The sequence below is a fragment of the Coloeus monedula genome, assembly GCF_965178545.1.
Source record: "Coloeus monedula genome assembly, chromosome: 2".
Classification (NCBI taxonomy): Eukaryota; Metazoa; Chordata; class Aves; order Passeriformes; family Corvidae; genus Coloeus; species Coloeus monedula.
Genome location: NC_138782.1, coordinates 118,801,263 through 118,820,156, shown reverse-complemented (window position 1 = coordinate 118,820,156; position 18,894 = coordinate 118,801,263). Strand labels below are relative to the sequence as shown.

Genomic DNA, 18,894 nt, shown 5'->3' with positions numbered 1-18,894 from the left:
TGGGCTCTTTTTTGGAAGGAAAATCCTGGAAAATCCGGTCTGGGATGAGCTGGAATCACCCGAATCCCGAATGAACGACGAGAATTCCCAAAAATTCCCCCTTGGGAATTCTCCAGAGGGAAAATTCCTTCCCCGAGGAGGTTGAATTCCAAGTGGGAATGGGCTGGAATTAAGGATCTTCTTTTTTTTTGGGAATTCTCAGACAAAAGAGCTTCCAGGAGCCGGAATTTTTAATGGAAAAACGACGGGGAAAAAATTCCAATGGAAAATCCCCGGAAAACGCGGCGGCTCCGTGGATTTGCGGGAGCCGAAAGCTGGGAATTTCCATGGAAAAACTCCTTTGGGCCGGATTAAAAAATGCCCTCATCCCTAAAAAAAACCTGGAAAACATTCCGGCTGCAATTCCAGCACCATCCTTGCCCCACTCCCATTAAAAATCCAGCCCTTGCTGCTTTTTCCCGGGAATTTTGGGAAAAGCCGGGAATTCTTGCCTTGGACACCCCCACATCCGGGCGTTATTCCTGATATTCCCTGAACTCCCAAAATCCGGGATTTTTTCCCCGTTTTCTATGGATGAAACCGGATCCGATTCCGGGGCATTTCCTCGCCCGTTCCTCGAGGAAAAGTCGTCGCTTCCCGAAATTTGGGGGTTTCATGGAAAAGCCTCTCGGGAGCTCACGGGTTCATCCAAGGCCAGGAATGTGGGATGCTCCTCCTTTGGGAATGCTGGCCCCAATTCCTGGAATTCCAGCCGGGAATCGTTTCCCAGGAAAGGCCCAATCCCAGCGGTTTTCTGGGCACTGTTGGAGCTTTTCCGGGAATTCCGCTCCTTCCGTATCCCAGGATTCCTGATTTTGCTTGGAAAAGCTCGGCCGGGCTCCTCCTCATCCTGGAGATTCCCAAATCCGGGAGAGCTCCACGACCTTTCCCCGGTGGCTCCATCCAAGGAAGGGAAGCGGGATTTCCTCAGGATCCGCATGGGAAAATTCCTCCGGAATCAAACAGGAAAAGCTCCTGGAGAGCCGGGAATGTCCGGCTGGATCCGGGAAGGATCCCGGGAATCCTCGGAGCCGCTTCCCGAGCCTGAAGGGGCTCCAGGAGAGCTGGGATTTGGGATAAAGGCTGGAGGGGCAGGAGGCAGGGAATGGCTTCCCAGTGGGAAAGGGGAGCTCGGGCTGGGATCTTGGGAAGGAATTCCCGGCTGGGCTGGAATTCCCAGAGAATCCCCGGATCCCTGGGAGCATCCATGGAAAGTTTGGAGCAGCCTGGCACGGAGGAAGTGTCAGGATTGGACCGGGATGAGCTTGAAGCTCCTTCCCACCCAACCCAAAAGCTCCAAAGCCCCGGCTGAAATTCCTGGATCGCTTGGGGGGGGGGAAAACCGGGAATTTGGGCTGTCCCGGGGGAAGGCGGCCGGCTGTAATTCCATGGATTTTCCCCAGGAATGGCGCAGCAGAGCGATCCCGCCTTCGCTCCGGCGCTCAGCCCCAGCAGCCCCCTGATGTCCCCGCAGCTGCCGCCGGCTCCGAGCCCGATGCTGCCTCCGGCGCCGCCGGCACCGGGATACCAATCCCCGGAGATGAAATCCTGGCAGCAGGGAGCCATGGGGAATAACGGGTACGGAATCGGCCCCGGGAATCGCCGTCGGGATCAGCCGCACCCTTCGGAATCACCTCCTGCCCGTGGATCCTCGGGGAGCTGGGAATGGGGAATGGGATCAGGAATGGGATCGGGAACACCCAGGATGGGTGGGATGGAGTTGGTGATCCCGGAGCTGGGACGGTTCCATCCCATGGGATACCTGGAGCAGGAATGGGAACGGCCGGGATTGGGACTGGAAGGAGCAGCAGGGATGGAAATGAGGAAAGAATTCCCAGGGAAGCTCTGGCTGCCTCAGGATCCCTGGGAGTGTCCAGGGAAAGGCTGGAGCAGCCTGGGATCATCGGGGGAGGTGCCGGCCTTGGGATGGGATGGGATTGAAGCTGCGTGGATCCCAGCCAAAGCATTCCGGGATTCTGGGATCCAGGAGGCTCCGAATCCATGGCCAGGGGTTTTTCTGGAAGTCGGGCATGGGAAAGGGAAGGGAGAGCCTTCCTGGAGTGCCGAGATTGCCAGGGAAGGGCCTGGAGGCCGGAATTCCTTCCCGCAGAGGAGTCGGGATGGGGCTGGATCCAATGGCAGGCTGGGAGAGGCGGGAATGGAGGGATTTCCCTGGGAAAGGGCAGCTCGGGCTGGGATCTTGGGAAGGGATTCCCAGCTGGGCTGGAATTCCCAGGGAATCCCCAGGAGTGCCCAAGGAAAGGCTGGAGCAGCCTGGGATCATCGGGGGGTTGGAATGGGATGGGATTGCAGCTCCGTGGATCCCACCCAAACCAGTCTGGAATTCTGGGATCGAGGAGGCTCCGAATGCATCCTGAGGGATTTTTATGGGATTTGGGGGATATAAAAGGGAGGAAAAGGGAAGGGAGACCCTTCCTGAAGTCCGAGATTCCCAGAGAACCTCTTCATTCCCAAAATTCCTGAGAGAGGAGTCGGGATGGGGCTGGATCCAATGGCAGGCTGGGAGAGGCGGGAATGGAGGGATTTCCCTGGAAAAGGGCAGCTCGGGCTGGGATCTTGGGAAGGAATTCCCGGCTGGGCTGGAATTCCCAGGGAATCCCAGAGATCCCAGGGAAAGGCTTGGGATCCACCTGGATCGCACCAGGATGGGATTTCAGCTCCGTGGATCGCAGCCAACGCATTCCCGAATTCCCAGATTTCCCCTTCCTCCGGCCTCTCCCGACGTTCCCATTCCCGCTCCACGAGCAGCCCAATCCCGGGATTCTGCCGCAGCCGCAATCGGCTCCCGCTGCCGACTGCACGCGGCTCCCTTTGGAAAAGCTCCAGCTCCGGGAATCTTTTCCAAGAGTTCCATTCCTGAAATAGCCGGGAAGGGGGAGGGGCGGGATCCATCTGCCAGGAACACCGGGAAGGAACCGCGGGATGAGATCCCAAATCCTCCGGTCCCGCTTTTTCCTCGTCTCCATTCCCGGATTTTCAATTCCAACCAGGATTTTTGGAGGGGGGGGAGGGGGAATTTGGGATTGTTTTTCCCGCTTGGAATGGTTGGAGTTTTATTGGGATGAAGGGGGATCGGTTTTTTTGGGATCTCGAGGATTTTTTAAGGATGGTCTGAACCAGATGGAAAACACGGGAATTCCAAAGCGCTCCGTGAAATCCTGGAATTCCGCAGGGAGCCCGGAATTCCAGGCAGCCGCCAAACTGCAAGCTCAGCACTTCCCGGCTATTCACCGGGAAACCGGGAATGAGGGAAAGAGGGAAAAGGGGGAAGGACACGGGCGGGAATCCGGGATTCCGACGCCCGATCCCATCAAAAAGCAGGGAATTCTCTCCCTCTGGGAATATTTTAGGGATTTTTCCGCCTTTTTTTCCTTCCTGGGAAAGGCTCAGCAGGAACCCAGGGAATCCTTTCCGGGATCGAAGGATCCCAGGGAAAAAAGCGCCGGGAATGGCATCGGGAAGCTTCTCCTGGTTCATTTCCTTGACATTCCAGAACCTTTTCCCACATTCCAGAACCTTTTCCCACATTCCAGAACCTTTTCCCACATTCCAGGACCTTTTCCCGCCCTTCCAGAACCTTTTCCCAACATTCCAGAACCTTTTCCCAACATTCCAGGACCTTTTCCCGACATTCCAGAACCTTTTCCCAACATTCCAGAACCTTTTCCCGACATTCCAGAACCTTTTCCCAACATTCCAGGACCTTTTCCCGACATTCCAGAACCTTTTCCCAACATTCCAGAACCTTTTCCCGACATTCCAGAACCTTTTCCCAACATTCCAGGACCTTTTCCCGACATTCCAGAACCTTTTCCCAACATTCCAGAACCTTTTCCCGCCCTTCCAGAACCTTTTCCCAACATTCCAGAACCTTTTCCCAACATTCCAGAACCTTTTCCCGACATTCCAGGACCTTTCCCACCCTTCCAGAACCTTTTCCCGACATTCCAGAACCTTTTCCTGTCACTCCAGGACCTTTTCCCAACATTCCAGAACCTTTTCCCACCATTCCAGGACCTTTTCCCACATTCCAGGACCTTTTCCCACATTCCAGGACCTTTTCCCAACATTCCAGGACCTTTTCCCGACATTCCAGAACCTTTTCCCGACATTCCAGAACCTTTTCCCAACATTCCAGGACCTTTTCCCACCATTCCAGAACCTTTTCCCGACATTCCAGAACCTTTTCCCACATTCCAGGACCTTTTCCCAACATTCCAGAACCTTTTCCTGTCACTCCAGGACCTTTTCCCGACATTCCAGAACCTTTTCCCGACATTCCAGAACCTTTTCCCAACATTCCAGGACCTTTTCCCACATTCCAGGACCTTCTCCCAACATTCCAGCACCTTTTCCCGCCCTTCCAGGACCTTTTCCCGCCCTTCCAGAACCTTCTCCCACCCTTCCAGCACCTTTTCCCAACATTCCAGGACCTTCTCCCAACATTCCAGAACCTTCTCCCAACATTCCAGGACCTTTTCCCGACATTCCAGAACCTTTTCCCACATTCCAGAACCTTTTCCCAACATTCCAGAACCTTTTCCCACATTCCAGAACCTTTTCCCGACATTCCAGGACCTTTTCCCAACACTCCAGGACCTTTTCCCACATTCCAGAACCTTTTCCCGACATTCCAGAACCTTTTCCCACATTCCAGAACCTTTTCCCAACATTCCAGAACCTTTTCCCACATTCCAGAACCTTTTCCCGTCACTCCAGGACCTTTCCCCAACACTCCAGGACCTTCTCCCGCCCTTCCAGAACCTTTTCCCGCCCTTCCAGCACCTTTTCCCAACATTCCAGGACCTTTTCCCAACACTCCAGGACCTTTTCCCGACATTCCAGAACCTTTTCCCACATTCCAGAACCTTTTCCCAACATTCCAGAACCTTTTCCCACCATTCCAGAACCTTTCCCCAACATTCCAGAACCTTTTCCCAACATTCCAGAACCTTTTCCCAACATTCCAGGACCTTTTCCCACCATTCCAGAACCTTTTCCCGACATTCCAGAACCTTTTCCCACATTCCAGGACCTTCTCCCAACATTCCAGAACCTTTTCCTGTCACTCCAGGACCTTTTCCCAACATTCCAGGACCTTTTCCCAACATTCCAGGACCTTTTCCCAACATTCCAGAACCTTTTTCCAACATTCCAGAACCTTTTCCCGACATTCCAGAACCTTTTCCCACATTCCAGGACCTTTTCCCAACATTCCAGAACCTTTTCCCGACATTCCAGAACCTTTTCCCGTCACTCCAGAACCTTTTCCCACATTCCAGAACCTTCTCCCATCCTTCCAGAACCTTTCCCCACCATTCCAGGACCTTTTCCCAACATTCCAGAACCTTCTCCCATCCTTCCAGAACCTTTTCCCAACATTCCAGAACCTTTTCCCAACATTCCAGAACCTTTCCCCAACATTCCAGGACCTTTTCCCGACATTCCAGAACCTTCTCCTGCCCTTCCAGAACCTTTTCCCAACATTCCAGGACCTTCTCCCGCCCTTCCAGAACCTTTTCCCAACATTCCAGAACCTTTTCCCACATTCCAGGACCTTTCCCCAACATTCCAGGACCTTTTCCCGACATTCCAGCACCTTCTCCCGCCCTTCCAGGACCTTTTCCCGCCCTTCCAGAACCTTTTCCCAACATTCCAGAACCTTTTCCCCATCCTTCCAGAACCTTTTCCCGACATTCCAGGACCTTTTCCCGCCCTTCCCGCACCTTCTCCCGCCCTTCCCGCACCTTCTCCCGCCCTTCCCGCACCTTTTCCCGCCCTTCCAGCACCTTCTCCCACCATTCCAGAACCTTTTCCCACCATTCCAGAACCTTCTCCCATCCTTCCAGAACCTTTCCCCGCCCTTCCAGAACCTTTTCCCAACATTCCAGAACCTTTTCCCAACATTCCAGAACCTTTTCCCGACATTCCAGAACCTTTCCCAACATTCCAGAACCTTTTCCCGACATTCCAGAACCTTTTCCTGTCACTCCAGGACCTTTTCCCAACATTCCAGAACCTTTTCCCACCATTCCAGGACCTTTTCCCACATTCCAGGACCTTTTCCCAACATTCCAGAACCTTTTCCCACATTCCAGAACCTTTTCCCACATTCCAGAACCTTTTCCCAACATTCCAGAACCTTTTCCCACATTCCAGGACCTTTTCCCAACATTCCAGAACCTTTTCCTGTCACTCCAGGACCTTTTCCCGACATTCCAGAACCTTTTCCCGACATTCCAGAACCTTTTCCCAACATTCCAGGACCTTTTCCCACATTCCAGGACCTTCTCCCAACATTCCAGCACCTTTTCCCGCCCTTCCAGGACCTTTTCCCGCCCTTCCAGAACCTTCTCCCACCCTTCCAGCACCTTTTCCCAACATTCCAGGACCTTCTCCCAACATTCCAGGACCTTTTCCCGACATTCCAGAACCTTTTCCCGACATTCCAGAACCTTTTCCCACATTCCAGAACCTTTTCCCAACATTCCAGAACCTTTTCCCACATTCCAGAACCTTTTCCCGACATTCCAGGACCTTTTCCCAACACTCCAGGACCTTCTCCCACATTCCAGAACCTTTTCCCAACACTCCAGAACCTTTTCCCATCCTTCCAGGTCCTTTTCCCGACATTCCAGGACCTTTCCCCAACACTCCAGAACCTTCTCCCGCCCTTCCAGCACCTTTTCCCAACATTCCAGGACCTTCTCCCAACATTCCAGAACCTTCTCCCAACATTCCAGGACCTTTTCCCGACATTCCAGAACCTTTTCCCAACATTCCAGAACCTTTCCCCAACGTTCCAGAACCTTTTCCCAACACTCCAGGACCTTTTCCCGACATTCCAGAACCTTTTCCCACATTCCAGAACCTTTTCCCAACATTCCAGAACCTTTTCCCACCATTCCAGAACCTTTCCCCAACATTCCAGAACCTTTCCCCAACATTCCAGGACCTTTTTCCGCCCTTCCAGAACCTTCTCCCACATTCCAGGACCTTCTCCCAACATTCCAGAACCTTTTCCTGTCACTCCAGGACCTTTTCCCAACATTCCAGGACCTTTTCCCAACATTCCAGAACCTTTTCCCAACACTCCAGAACCTTTTTCCAACATTCCAGAACCTTTTCCCGACATTCCAGAACCTTTTCCCACATTCCAGGACCTTTTCCCAACATTCCAGAACCTTTTCCCAACATTCCAGAACCTTTTCCCAACATTCCAGAACCTTTTCCCGTCACTCCAGAACCTTCTCCCATCCTTCCAGAACCTTTCCCCACCATTCCAGGACCTTTTCCCAACATTCCAGAACCTTCTCCCATCCTTCCAGAACCTTTTCCCGACATTCCAGAACCTTTTCCCACATTCCAGGACCTTTTCCCAACATTCCAGGACCTTTTCCCACATTCCAGAACCTTTTCCCGCCCTTCCAGAACCTTTTCCCGACATTCCAGAACCTTTTCCCAACATTCCAGAACCTTTTCCCGTCACTCCAGAACCTTCTCCCATCCTTCCAGAACCTTTCCCCACCATTCCAGGACCTTTTCCCAACATTCCAGAACCTTCTCCCATCCTTCCAGAACCTTTTCCCAACATTCCAGAACCTTTTCCCAACATTCCAGAACCTTTCCCCAACATTCCAGGACCTTTTCCCGACATTCCAGAACCTTCTCCTGCCCTTCCAGAACCTTTTCCCAACATTCCAGGACCTTCTCCCGCCCTTCCAGAACCTTTTCCCAACATTCCAGAACCTTTTCCCACATTCCAGGACCTTTCCCCAACATTCCAGGACCTTTTCCCGACATTCCAGCACCTTCTCCTGCCCTTCCAGGACCTTTTCCCGCCCTTCCAGAACCTTTTCCCAACATTCCAGAACCTTTTCCCCATCCTTCCAGAACCTTTTCCCAACACTCCAGAACCTTCTCCCGCCCTTCCAGAACCTTTTCCCGACATTCCAGAACCTTTCCCCGTCACTCCAGGACCTTTCCCCAACATTCCAGCACCTTCTCCCGCCCTTCCAGGACCTTCTCCTATCCTTCCAGAACCTTTTCCCAACATTCCAGAACCTTTTCCTGTCACTCCAGGACCTTTCCCCAACACTCCAGAACCTTCTCCCACCATTCCCGCACCTTCTCCCGCCCTTCCAGCACCTTTTCCCACATTCCAGCACCTTTTCCCAACATTCCAGAACCTTCTCCCACCCTTCCAGAACCTTTCCCCGACATTCCAGCACCTTTTCCCGCCCTTCCCGCACCTTCTCCCGCCCTTCCAGAACCTTTCCCCAACATTCCAGAACCTTTTCCCATCCTTCCAGCACCTTCTCCCACCCTTCCAGAACCTTCTCCCGCCCTTCCAGAACCTTCTCCCACCCTTCCAGAACCTTTCCCCGACATTCCAGAACCTTCTCCCACCCTTCCAGAACCTTTCCCCGACATTCCAGCACCTTCTCCCGCCCTTCCAGCACCTTCTCCCGCCCTTCCCGCACCTTCTCCCGCCCTTCCAGAACCTTTTCCCAACATTCCAGAACCTTTTCCCGACATTCCAGGACCTTTTCCCGCCCTTCCAGCACCTTCTCCCGCCCTTCCAGCACCTTTTCCCGCCCTTCCCGCACCTTTTCCCGCCCTTCCCGCACCTTTTCCCGCCCTTCCCGCACCTTCTCCCGCCCTTCCAGCACCTTCTCCCACCATTCCAGAACCTTTCCCCACCCTTCCAGAACCTTTTCCCAACATTCCAGCACCTTCTCCCGCCCTTCCCGCACCTTCTCCCGCCCTTCCCGCACCTTCTCCCGCCATTCCAGAACCTTTTCCCAACACTCCAGAACCTTTTCCTGTCACTCCAGAACCTTTTCCTGTCACTCCAGGACCTTTCCCCAACATTCCAGGACCTTTTCCCATCCTTCCAGCACCTTCTCCCGCCCTTCCCGCACCTTCTCCCATCCTTCCAGGACCTTTTCCCATCCTTCCAGCACCTTCTCCCGCCCTTCCCGCACCTTTTCCCGCCCTTCCCGCACCTTCTCCCGCCCTTCCCGCACCTTCTCCCGCCCTTCCCGCACCTTCTCCCGCCCTTCCCGCACCTTCTCCCGCCCTTCCCGCACCTTCTCCCGCCCTTCCCGCCGCCGTCGCGCCGCTCACCGTGCTCCAGGCGCTTCATGTGCTGGATCTGCTCCACGGTTTTCCGCAGGATCTGGCACTTGTCGGGTTTCACGCTCAGCCCGTCGATGTCGCCCATGTTCGCCGACAGCAGCTCCGCCAGCTCCTCCAGGTATTTGTTCTCCTGCTCGCGCCGCCGCTTCTCATTGCTGCCGGAAAAGCGGGAATTCCCGCCAATTCCCGGCTTTTTCCGATGGGGTTTGCGAGGGGGGAGGTTTGGGGCTTTATCACGGGTTTTTGGGATTTTTTTGGGGATTTTTTTTCCGGGTTTTTCGGATTTTTGGGGGGTTTTTGTGGGTTTTTTCCGGATTTTTCTCGGATTTTTTTCTGCTTTTTTTCCTGGGTTTTGGGCTTTTTTTCTGGTTTTTTCCTGATTTTTTCTTTATTTTTTACTGATTTTTTACCGGTTTTTTCTTCACTTTTCCCTCATTTTTTCCTGATTTTTTTCTGATTTTTTTTTTATTTTCTCCTGATTTTTTACCGATTTTTTCCTGCATTTTTCCCAATTTTTACCTCATTTTTTCCCTGATTTTTTCCCGATTTTTACCTCATTTTTTCCCTGATTTTTTCCCTGATTTTTTACCTGATTTTTTCCCTGATTTTTACCTGATTTTTTTCTGCTTTTTCTCGGATTTTTCCTGACTTTTTCCTGCTTTTTTCTGATTTTTTCCTGGTTTTTCCTGATTTTTTTCTTGATATTTTCTTTATTTTTTACCTGATTTTTTCCTCATTTTTTACCAATTTTTTCCTGATTTTTTTCCTGCTTTTTTCCTGATTTTTTTTTTATTTTTTACCGATTTTTTCTTCACTTTTTCCTCATTTTTTCCTGATTTTTTTTCTGATTTTTTTTTTATTTTCTCCTGATTTTTTACTGATTTTTTCCCGATTTTTACCTGATTTTTTACCTGATTTTTTCCCGATTTTTACCTGATTTTTTTCTGCTTTTTCTCGGATTTTTCCTGACTTTTTCCTGCTTTTTTCTGATTTTTTCCTGGTTTTTCCTGATTTTTTACCAATTTTTTACCGATTTTTTCCTCATTTTTTCCCAATTTTTTCCCGATTTTTTTCCTGCTTTTTTCCTGATTTTTTCCCTGATTTTTTACCGGTTTTTTCTTCACTTTTCCCTCATTTTTTCCTGATTTTTTCCTGATTTTTTTTGATTTTCACCTGATTTTTTACCTGATTTTTTCCCTGATTTTTACCTGAATTTTCTGCTTTTTCTCGGATTTTTCCTGACTTTTTCCTGCTTTTTTCTGATTTTTTCCTGGTTTTTCCTGATTTTTTCCTGATTTTTTACCGATTTTTTACCGATTTTTTCCTGCATTTTTCCCAATTTTTACCTGATTTTTTCCCTGATTTTTTCCCGATTTTTTCCTGATTTTTTTCTGCTTTTTCTCGGATTTTTCCTGATTTTTTCTGCTTTTTTCTGATATATTCCTGACTTTTTCCTGCTTTTTTCCTGACTTTTTCTTTCTTTTTTACTGATTTTTTCCCGATTTTTCCCCGATTTTTTCCCGATTTTTTTTCTGCTTTCTGATTTTTTCCTGATATTTTTTGATTTTCTCCTGATTTTTTACCTGATTTTTTCCCGATTTTTACCTGATTTTTTTCTGCTTTTTCTCGGATTTTTCCTGACTTTTTCCAGCTTTTTTCTGATTTTTTCCTGGTTTTTCACCTGATTTTTTTTCCTGATTTTTTCTTTATTTTTTACCGATTTTTTACCGATTTTTTCCTCATTTTCTACCAATATTTTCCTGATTTTTTCCAGCTTTTCTCCAGATTTTTTTTTTTTTTTACCGATTTTTTCCTGATTTTTTTTTATTTTCACCTGATTTTTTACCTATTTTTTCCTGCATCTTTCCCAATTTTTACCTGATTTTTTTCCCGATTTTTTACTCATTTTTTCCTGATTCTTTTCTGCTTTCTGATTTTTTCCTGATTTTTTTTGATTTTCACCTGATTTTTACCTGATTTTTTCCCGATTTTTACCTGATTTTTTTCTGCTTTTTCTCGGATTTTTCCTGATTTTTTCCTGCTTTTTTCTGATTTTTTCCTGGTTTTTCCTGATTTTTTTCCCGATTTTTTCCTGATTTTTTACTGATTTTTAACCGATTTTTTCCTCATTTTTTACCAATTTTTTCCTGATTTTTTTCCTGATTTTTTCCTCATTTTTTTTTATTTTTTACCGATTTTTTCTTCACTTTTTCCTCATTTTTTCCGGATTTTTTTCTGATTTTTTTTTTTATTTTCTCCTGATTTTTTACCGATTTTTTCCTGCATTTTTCCCAATTTTTACCTGATTTTTTCCCTGATTTTTTCCCGATTTTTTCCTGATTTTTTTCTGCTTTTTCTCGGATTTTTCCTGACTTTTTCCTGCTTTTTTCTGATTTTTTCCTGGTTTTTCCTGATTTTTTTCCTGATTTTTTCTTTATTGTTTACCAATTTTTTACCTGATTTTTTCCTCATTTTTTCCTGATTTTTTCCGGATTTTTTTCCTGCTTTTTTCCCGATGTTTTTTTATTTTTTACCGATTTTTTTCCTCATTTTTTCCTGATTTTTTCCTGATTGTTTTCCTGCTTTTTTTCCTGATTTATTTTGATTTTCACCTGATTTTTAACCTATTTTTTCCTGCATGTTTCCCAATTTTTACCTGATTTTTTCCTGATTTTTTTCTGTTTTTTCTTGGATTTTTGCTGACTTTTTCTGCTTTTCTCTGATTTTTTTCCAGCTTTTTTCCTGATTTTTTTTTATTTTTTACCGATTTTTTACTGATTTTTTCCTCATTTTTTCCTGATTTTTTTCTGATTTTTTTTGATTTTCACCTGATTTTTTACCGATTTTTTCCTGCATTTTCCCCAATTTTTACCTGATTTTTTTCCTGATTTTTTCTTTATTTTTTACCGATTTTTTACCGATTTTTTCCTCATTTTTTCCTGATTTTTACCTGATTTTTTTCCTGCTTTTTTCCCGATGTTTTTTTATTTTTTACCGATTTTTTCCTCATCTTTTCCTGATTTTTTCCGGATTTTTTTCTGCTTTTTTTCTGCTTTTTTTGATTTTCACCTGATTTTTTTACCTATTTTTTCCTGCATTTTTCCCAATTTATACCTGATTTTTTCCTGATTTTTTTCTGATTTTTCTCGGATTTTTCCTGACTTTTTCTGCTTTTTTCTGATTTTTTTCCTGATTTTTTCCTGATTTTCTCTTTATTTTTTACCGATTTTTTACCGATTTTTTCCTCATTTTTTCCTGATTTTTTCCTGATTTTTTTCCAGCTTTTTTCCTGATTTTTTTTTATTTTTTACCGATTTTTTACTGATTTTTTCCTCATTTTTTCCTGATTTTTTTTCTGATTTTTTTTGATTTTCACCTGATTTTTTACCTGATTTTTCCTGCATTTCCCCCAATTTTTACCTGATTTTTTTCCTGATTTTTTCTTTATTTTTTTACCGATTTTTTACCGATTTTTTCCTCATTTTTTCCTGATTTTTACCTGATTTTTTTCCTGCTTTTTTCCCGATGTTTTTTTATTTTTTACCGATTTTTTCCTCATCTTTTCCTGATTTTTTCCGGATTTTTTTCTGCTTTTTTTCTGCTTTTTTTGATTTTCACCTGATTTTTTTACCTATTTTTTCCTGCATTTTTCCCAATTTATACCTGATTTTTTCCTGATTTTTTTCTGATTTTTCTCGGATTTTTCCTGACTTTTTCTGCTTTTTTCTGATTTTTTTCCTGATTTTTTCCTGATTTTCTCTTTACTTTTTACCGATTTTTTACCGATTTTTTCCTGATTTTTTCCTGATTTTTTCCTGATTTTTTTCCTGCTTTTTTCTGATTTTGTTTTATTTTTTACCGATTTTTTCCCAATTTTTTCCCGATTTTTTTCTGCTTTTTCTCTGATTTTCTCTGATTTTTTCCTGCTTTTTTCCTGCATTTTTTTCTGCTTTTTTTGGGTTTTTTTCTGATTTTTTCCCGATTTCCCCCCACTTTTTTCCCGATTTTTTCCTGATTTTTTTCCCTGATTTTTGTGCTTTTTTCCTGATTTTTCCTGAATTTTTTCTGCTCTTTTCCTGCTTTTTTTTATGATTTTTGTGGGTTTTTTTGGTTTTTTCCTGATTTTTTCCTGATTTTTTTCCTGATTTTTCCCGATTTTTCCCCCACTTTTTTCCTGGTTTTTCCTGCTTTTTTTTTGCTTTTTTCCTGATTTTTTCCTGACTTTTCCCCCGCTTTTTTTCCTGATTTTTTTCCTGCTTTTTTTTCCTTTTTCCCGGATTTTTTCCCCACTTTTTTCCTGGGTTTTTCCCCCCCCCCCCTTTTTTTTTTTTTTTTGCTTTTTCCCTGATTTTTTCCTGATTTTTTCCCTGCTATTTTTCCTAATATTTTTGTTGTTTTTTCCTGCTTTTTTCCGGGTTTTTTTTCTGCTTTTTTTTGGTTTTCTTCCTGATTTTTACCCGATTCTTTCCTGATTGTTTTCTGATTTTTTCCTGAATTTTCCTAATTTTTTCCTGGTTTTTTCCTGGGTTTTTCCTGCTTTTTTCCTGATCTTTTCCTGCTTTTTTCCGTTTTTTTCCTGCTTTTTTCCCGCTTTTTTTTTTTTGCCTTTTTTTGCTTTTTCCCCAATTTTTCCCCTGATTTTTTCCCAATCTTTTTCCTAGTTTTATTTTTCTTTTTTCCTGTTTTTTTCCTGCTTTCTTTCTGCTTTTTTTGGTTCTTTCCCTGATTTTTTCCTCATTTTTTTCTGCTTTTTTCCTGACCTTTTCCTGCTTTTTCCTGCTTTTTTCCTGCTTTCTCAGCTGCGTGGATCCCACCCAAAGCATTCCAGGATTTTCTGCTTCCCAAATTCGCTCTCCATCCCCGCCCTCCTTCCCAGGTGATTCCCGGAGCAGTTGTCAGGAATTTCTCGCCCTCTTCCCATTTTATTGAGGCAAAAAAAGACGGGAGAAATTCCAGGCAAGGAGAAATCATGGGAAAAAAACCATGGGAAAACCACGGGAAAAAAACCATGAGAAAACCATGGGAAACACACAGAAAAACACGGAAAAAAATGGAAAAAACCACAGAAAACCATGGAAAAACCATGGAAAAACACACAGAAAACCATGGAAAGAACACGGAAAACCATGGGCAAAAAAAAAGAAAAAAGTAAGAAAAAACCATGGAAAAACCATGGAAAAACTACGGGAAAAGATAAGAAAACCATGGAAAAGCATGGAAAAACCATGGGAAAGAAACATGGGAAAATATGGAAAAGCATGGGGAAAGCACGGAAAAAACACGGAAAAACGTGGAAAAGCCATGGGAAAAAACATGGAAAAAATGGAAAACCATGGCAAAAACCATGGAAAAAGGTGGGAAAACCATGGAAAACACACAGAAAAACATGGAAAAAATGGAAAAAACCACGGAAAACCATGGAAAAAATACGGGAAAAAGACATGGAAAAACGTGGAAAAACCATGGGAAAAAACCATGGAAAAACCATGGAAAAGACACAGAAGAACACGGAAAAACATGGAAAAAACGTGGGAAAAGCATGAAAAAATGTGGGAAAAATGGTAAAACTACGGGAAAACCGTGGAAAACACAGGGAAAACCACAGAAAATAAACGGGAAAACAGCAAAACTGAAAAAACATGGGAAAAAATGGGAAAAGCATGGAAAAACCACGGGAACAATGGAAAAAACCATGGGAAAAGATAGGAAAGGCATGGAAAAAACCATGGGAAAGAAACATGGAAAAACCATGGAAAAACCCATGGAAAAATATGGGAAAAGCATAGAAAAATGTGGAAAAACATGGAAAAACGTGGAACAACGTGGAAAAAACGTGGAAAAACGTGGAACAACGTGGAAAAACGTGGAAAAACGTGGAAAAACGTGGAAAAGGCACGGGAAAAAAACACGGAAAAAATGGAAAACCGTGGAAAAAACCATGGAAAACCGTGGGGAAACCCTGGAAAACCATGGAAAAATGTGGAAGACCGTGGAAAAACACAGAAAAACGTGGAAAACCATGGGAAAACGTGGAAAAGCCACGGGAAAAAACATGGGGAAAACGGAAAACCGTGGCAAAACCCATGGAAAAAACGTGGAAAAACCATGGAAAAACGAGGAAAAGCCAGGGGAAAAAACACGGAAAAAATGGAAAACCATGGAAAAAGATGGGAAAAAAAGGAAAAACCATGGGAAACCGTGGAAAATCGTGGAAAATCGTGGAAAACTCTCAGCTGGACCAGCCTGAAATCCATGGAATTCCAGGTGGGAATTGCTGTGGGACGGAGCCGGGGCTGCAGCAGCTCCCGACTCCTCTGCGGGAAGGAATTCCGGCCTCCAGGCCCTTCCCTGGCAATCTCGGCACTCCAGGAAGGCTCTCCCTTCCCTTTCCCATGCCCGACTTCCAGAAAAACCCCTGGCCATGGATTCGGAGCCTCCTGGATCCCAGAATCCCGGAATGCTTTGGCTGGGATCCACGCAGCTTCAATCCCATCCCAAAATCCAGCTGGGAACCCTCAGGATTCTCTGGGAATCAGGGAACCAAGCCCAAGCTTGGATTCCGAGGAAAAGCTCTGTCATTCCCAAAAAAAATCCATGGGAAAACCACCCCCCGCCCGGGGGAGCCTGGAAACGCCTCGGGAATCTGATCCCAGCTGCTCCATCCCGGAATTTTGGCCCTAAATCCATGGAAAGCTCCCACATGGAGCAGGTTGGAGGTGCCAGGAACGATGCCGGAATTCCCGATCGGATTCCTCAATTTTCCCTTCCGGAACGGGAGATCCGGAATCTCCCGCTGGAAAAACCTCGGGAAAAGATTCCCGGAGCGCTTCGAGATCCGAGGAGGAATTCCAGGATTTCGGGCGCTCCCTTAGGAATTCCCATTGGAATTCCCACATTTCCAAACCCCCCCCCCCCGCCCTCGCCCCGGCTTCCTTTGGGAACACAGCAGGAAATTCGGGATGAGCCTCAGCATTCCCGGGTAAACTCGGAGTGGATCCTCCTTCATGGGGATCCGCCATTCCCGGAAAACAACGGGAAGCGCCGAGAGATCTGGGAATTCTGAGAGATCCGGGAATTCCGAGAGATCCAGGAATTCCCAGGGATCTGGGAAGGGCTCGGGTACCTCTGGGCGGGGTCGCAGGGGGATCCTTTGCGCTTCCGGGATTCGGGATTGGCCGGATCCGTGGAGCTGTCGCCGAGGCCGCTCATGGTGGGATCCTACGGAGCACCTGGAAAAATCCGGGAAAAGGCTCAGGAGGGGCTTTTTCCAGAAGAAAACGCGGAGCCGCAGCGGGAATTGTCCCGCCGGGAATGGTCGGGGGTGAGTCTTTGGGAAAAGGGGATTCCCGGGGCTTTGGGGATCCCAGGGGTTGCGGATTCCCGGCATTCCCAGGGATTTCAGACTCCCGGCGTTGCCAAGGGTTTGCCATTCCCGTTATTCCATGGATTTGCTATTCCTGGCTTTCCTGGAATTTCCCATTTTCGGCATTCCATGGATTTCCCATTCCCATTATCCCAAGGATTTCCCATTCCCAGCATTCCATGAATTTCCCATTCCCGTTATCCCATAGATTCCCATTCCCATTATTCCCAAGGATTTCCCATTCCCATTATCCCAAGGATTCCCATTCCCAGCATTCCTGGAGTTTCCCATTCCCGTTATCCCATGGATTCCCATTCCCATTATCCCACAGATTTCCCATTCCCGTTATCCCACGGATTCCCATTCCCAGCATTCCATGAATTTCCCATTCCCGTTATCCCATAGATTCCCATTCCCATTATCCCACGGATTTCCCATTCCCAGCATTCCAAGGATTTCCCATTCCCAGCATTCTTGGAGTTTCCCATTCCCGTTATCCCAAGGATTTCCCATTCCCATTATCCCATGGATTCCCATTCCCAGCATTCCATGGACTTCCCATTCCCGCTATTCCATGAATTTCCCATTCCCGTTATCCCACGGATTTCCCATTCCCAGCATTCCTGGAGTTCCCCATTCCCATTATCCCATGGATTTCCCATTCCTAACATTCCATGAGTTTCCCATTCCCATTATCCCACAGATTTCCCATTCCCATTATCCCACGGATTTCCCAATCCTAACATTCCATGAATTTCCCATTCCCAGCATTCCATGAATTCCCCATTCCCATTATCCCACAGATTCCCCATTCCCATTGTCCCATGGATTCCCCTTCCCACTATTCCATGGATTCCCATTCCCATTATCCCACAGATTCCCCATTCCCGTTATCCCAAGGATTCCCATTCCCATTATTCCCAAGGATTTCCCATTCCCAGCATTCCAAGGATTTCCCATTCCCAGCATTCTTGGAGTTTCCCATTCCCGTTATCCCAAGGATTTCCCATTCCCATTATCCCACGGATTTCCCAATCCCATTATCCCAAGGATTCCCATTCCCAGCATTCCATGAATTTCCCATTCCCATTATCCCAAGGATTCCCATTCCCATTATTCCCAAGGATTTCCCATTCCCATTATCCCAAGGATTCCCATTCCCAGCATTCCTGGAGTTTCCCATTCCCAGCATTCCCATGGATTTCCCATTCCCGTTATCCCAAGGATTCCCATTCCCAGCATTCCATGAATTTCCCATTCCCGTTATCCCAAGGATTCCCATTCCCATTATCCCAAGGATTCCCATTCCCATTATTCCCACGGATTTCCCATTCCCAGCATTCCAAGAATTTCCCATTCCCAGCATTCTTGGAGTTTCCCATTCCCGTTATCCCAAGGATTTCCCACTCCCATTATCCCAAGGATTTCCCATTCCCATTATTCCCACGGATTTCCCATTCCCAGCATTCCAAGGATTTCCCATTCCCAGCATTCCCAGAGTTTCCCATTCCCATTATTCCCAAGGATTTCCCATTCCCGTTATCCCACGGATTCCCATTCCCAGCATTCCCAGAGTTCCCCATTCCCATTATCCCACAGATTTCCCATTCCCGTTATCCCACGGATTTCTCATTCCTAACATTCCATGAATTCCCCATTCCCATTATCCCACACATTCCCCATTCCCATTATCCCAAGGATTCCCAATCCCATTATCCCAAGGATTCCCATTCCCAGCATTCCATGAATTTCCCAATCCCATTATCCCAAGGATTCCCATTCCCGCTCTCCCCTCAAACCCTGATTAAATCCACTCCAGAATTCCAAACCCAACCGCTTTGGGCAGAATTCCTTGGAATTCTGGGAATCCCTGCACGCCACAGACCCAGCCCGCAGCGACGCCGACATTCCCGCAAAATCCTTGGATTTTCCTCTAAATCCTTGGATTTTCCCATTAAAACCTTGGATTTTCCCACGAAATCTTTGGATTTTCCTCCTTGGATTTTCCCACTCAATCCTTGGATTTTCCCGCTCAATCCTTGGATTTTCCTCTAAATCCTTGGATTTTCCTCTAAATCCTTGGATTTTCCTCCTAATCCTTGGATTTTCCCACAAAATCCTTGGATTTTCCTCTAAATCATTGGATTTTCCTCCTTGGATTTTCCCATGAAATCCTTGGATTTTCCCACTCAATCCTTGGATTTTCCCACGAAATCCTTGGATTTTCCTCTAAATCCTTGGATTTTCCCATTAAATCCTTGGATTTTCCTCTAAATCCTTGAATTTTCCCATGAAATCCTTGAATTTTCCCGCTCAATCCTTGGATTTTC

The 18,894-nt window shown here is 46.2% G+C and overlaps 1 protein-coding gene across 4 annotated transcripts in view; it reads right to left on the bottom strand.

Moving 5' to 3' along the window:
* Positions 1 to 18,894, bottom strand: part of NCOA1 (nuclear receptor coactivator 1) — a 124,912-nt gene that overhangs the window by 82,382 nt on the left and 23,636 nt on the right. For all 4 annotated transcript variants that reach the window (XM_082277210.1, XM_082277212.1, XM_082277211.1 and 1 more), the window contains 2 exons: positions 16,325 to 16,430; positions 9,190 to 9,356 (listed from right to left, as the gene is read on the bottom strand). In XM_082277210.1, coding sequence (XP_082133336.1) covers positions 9,190 to 9,356; positions 16,325 to 16,410 — 253 coding nt within the window. In that variant the 5' untranslated portion in view covers positions 16,411 to 16,430. The remainder of the gene's footprint in view (positions 1 to 9,189; positions 9,357 to 16,324; positions 16,431 to 18,894) is intronic.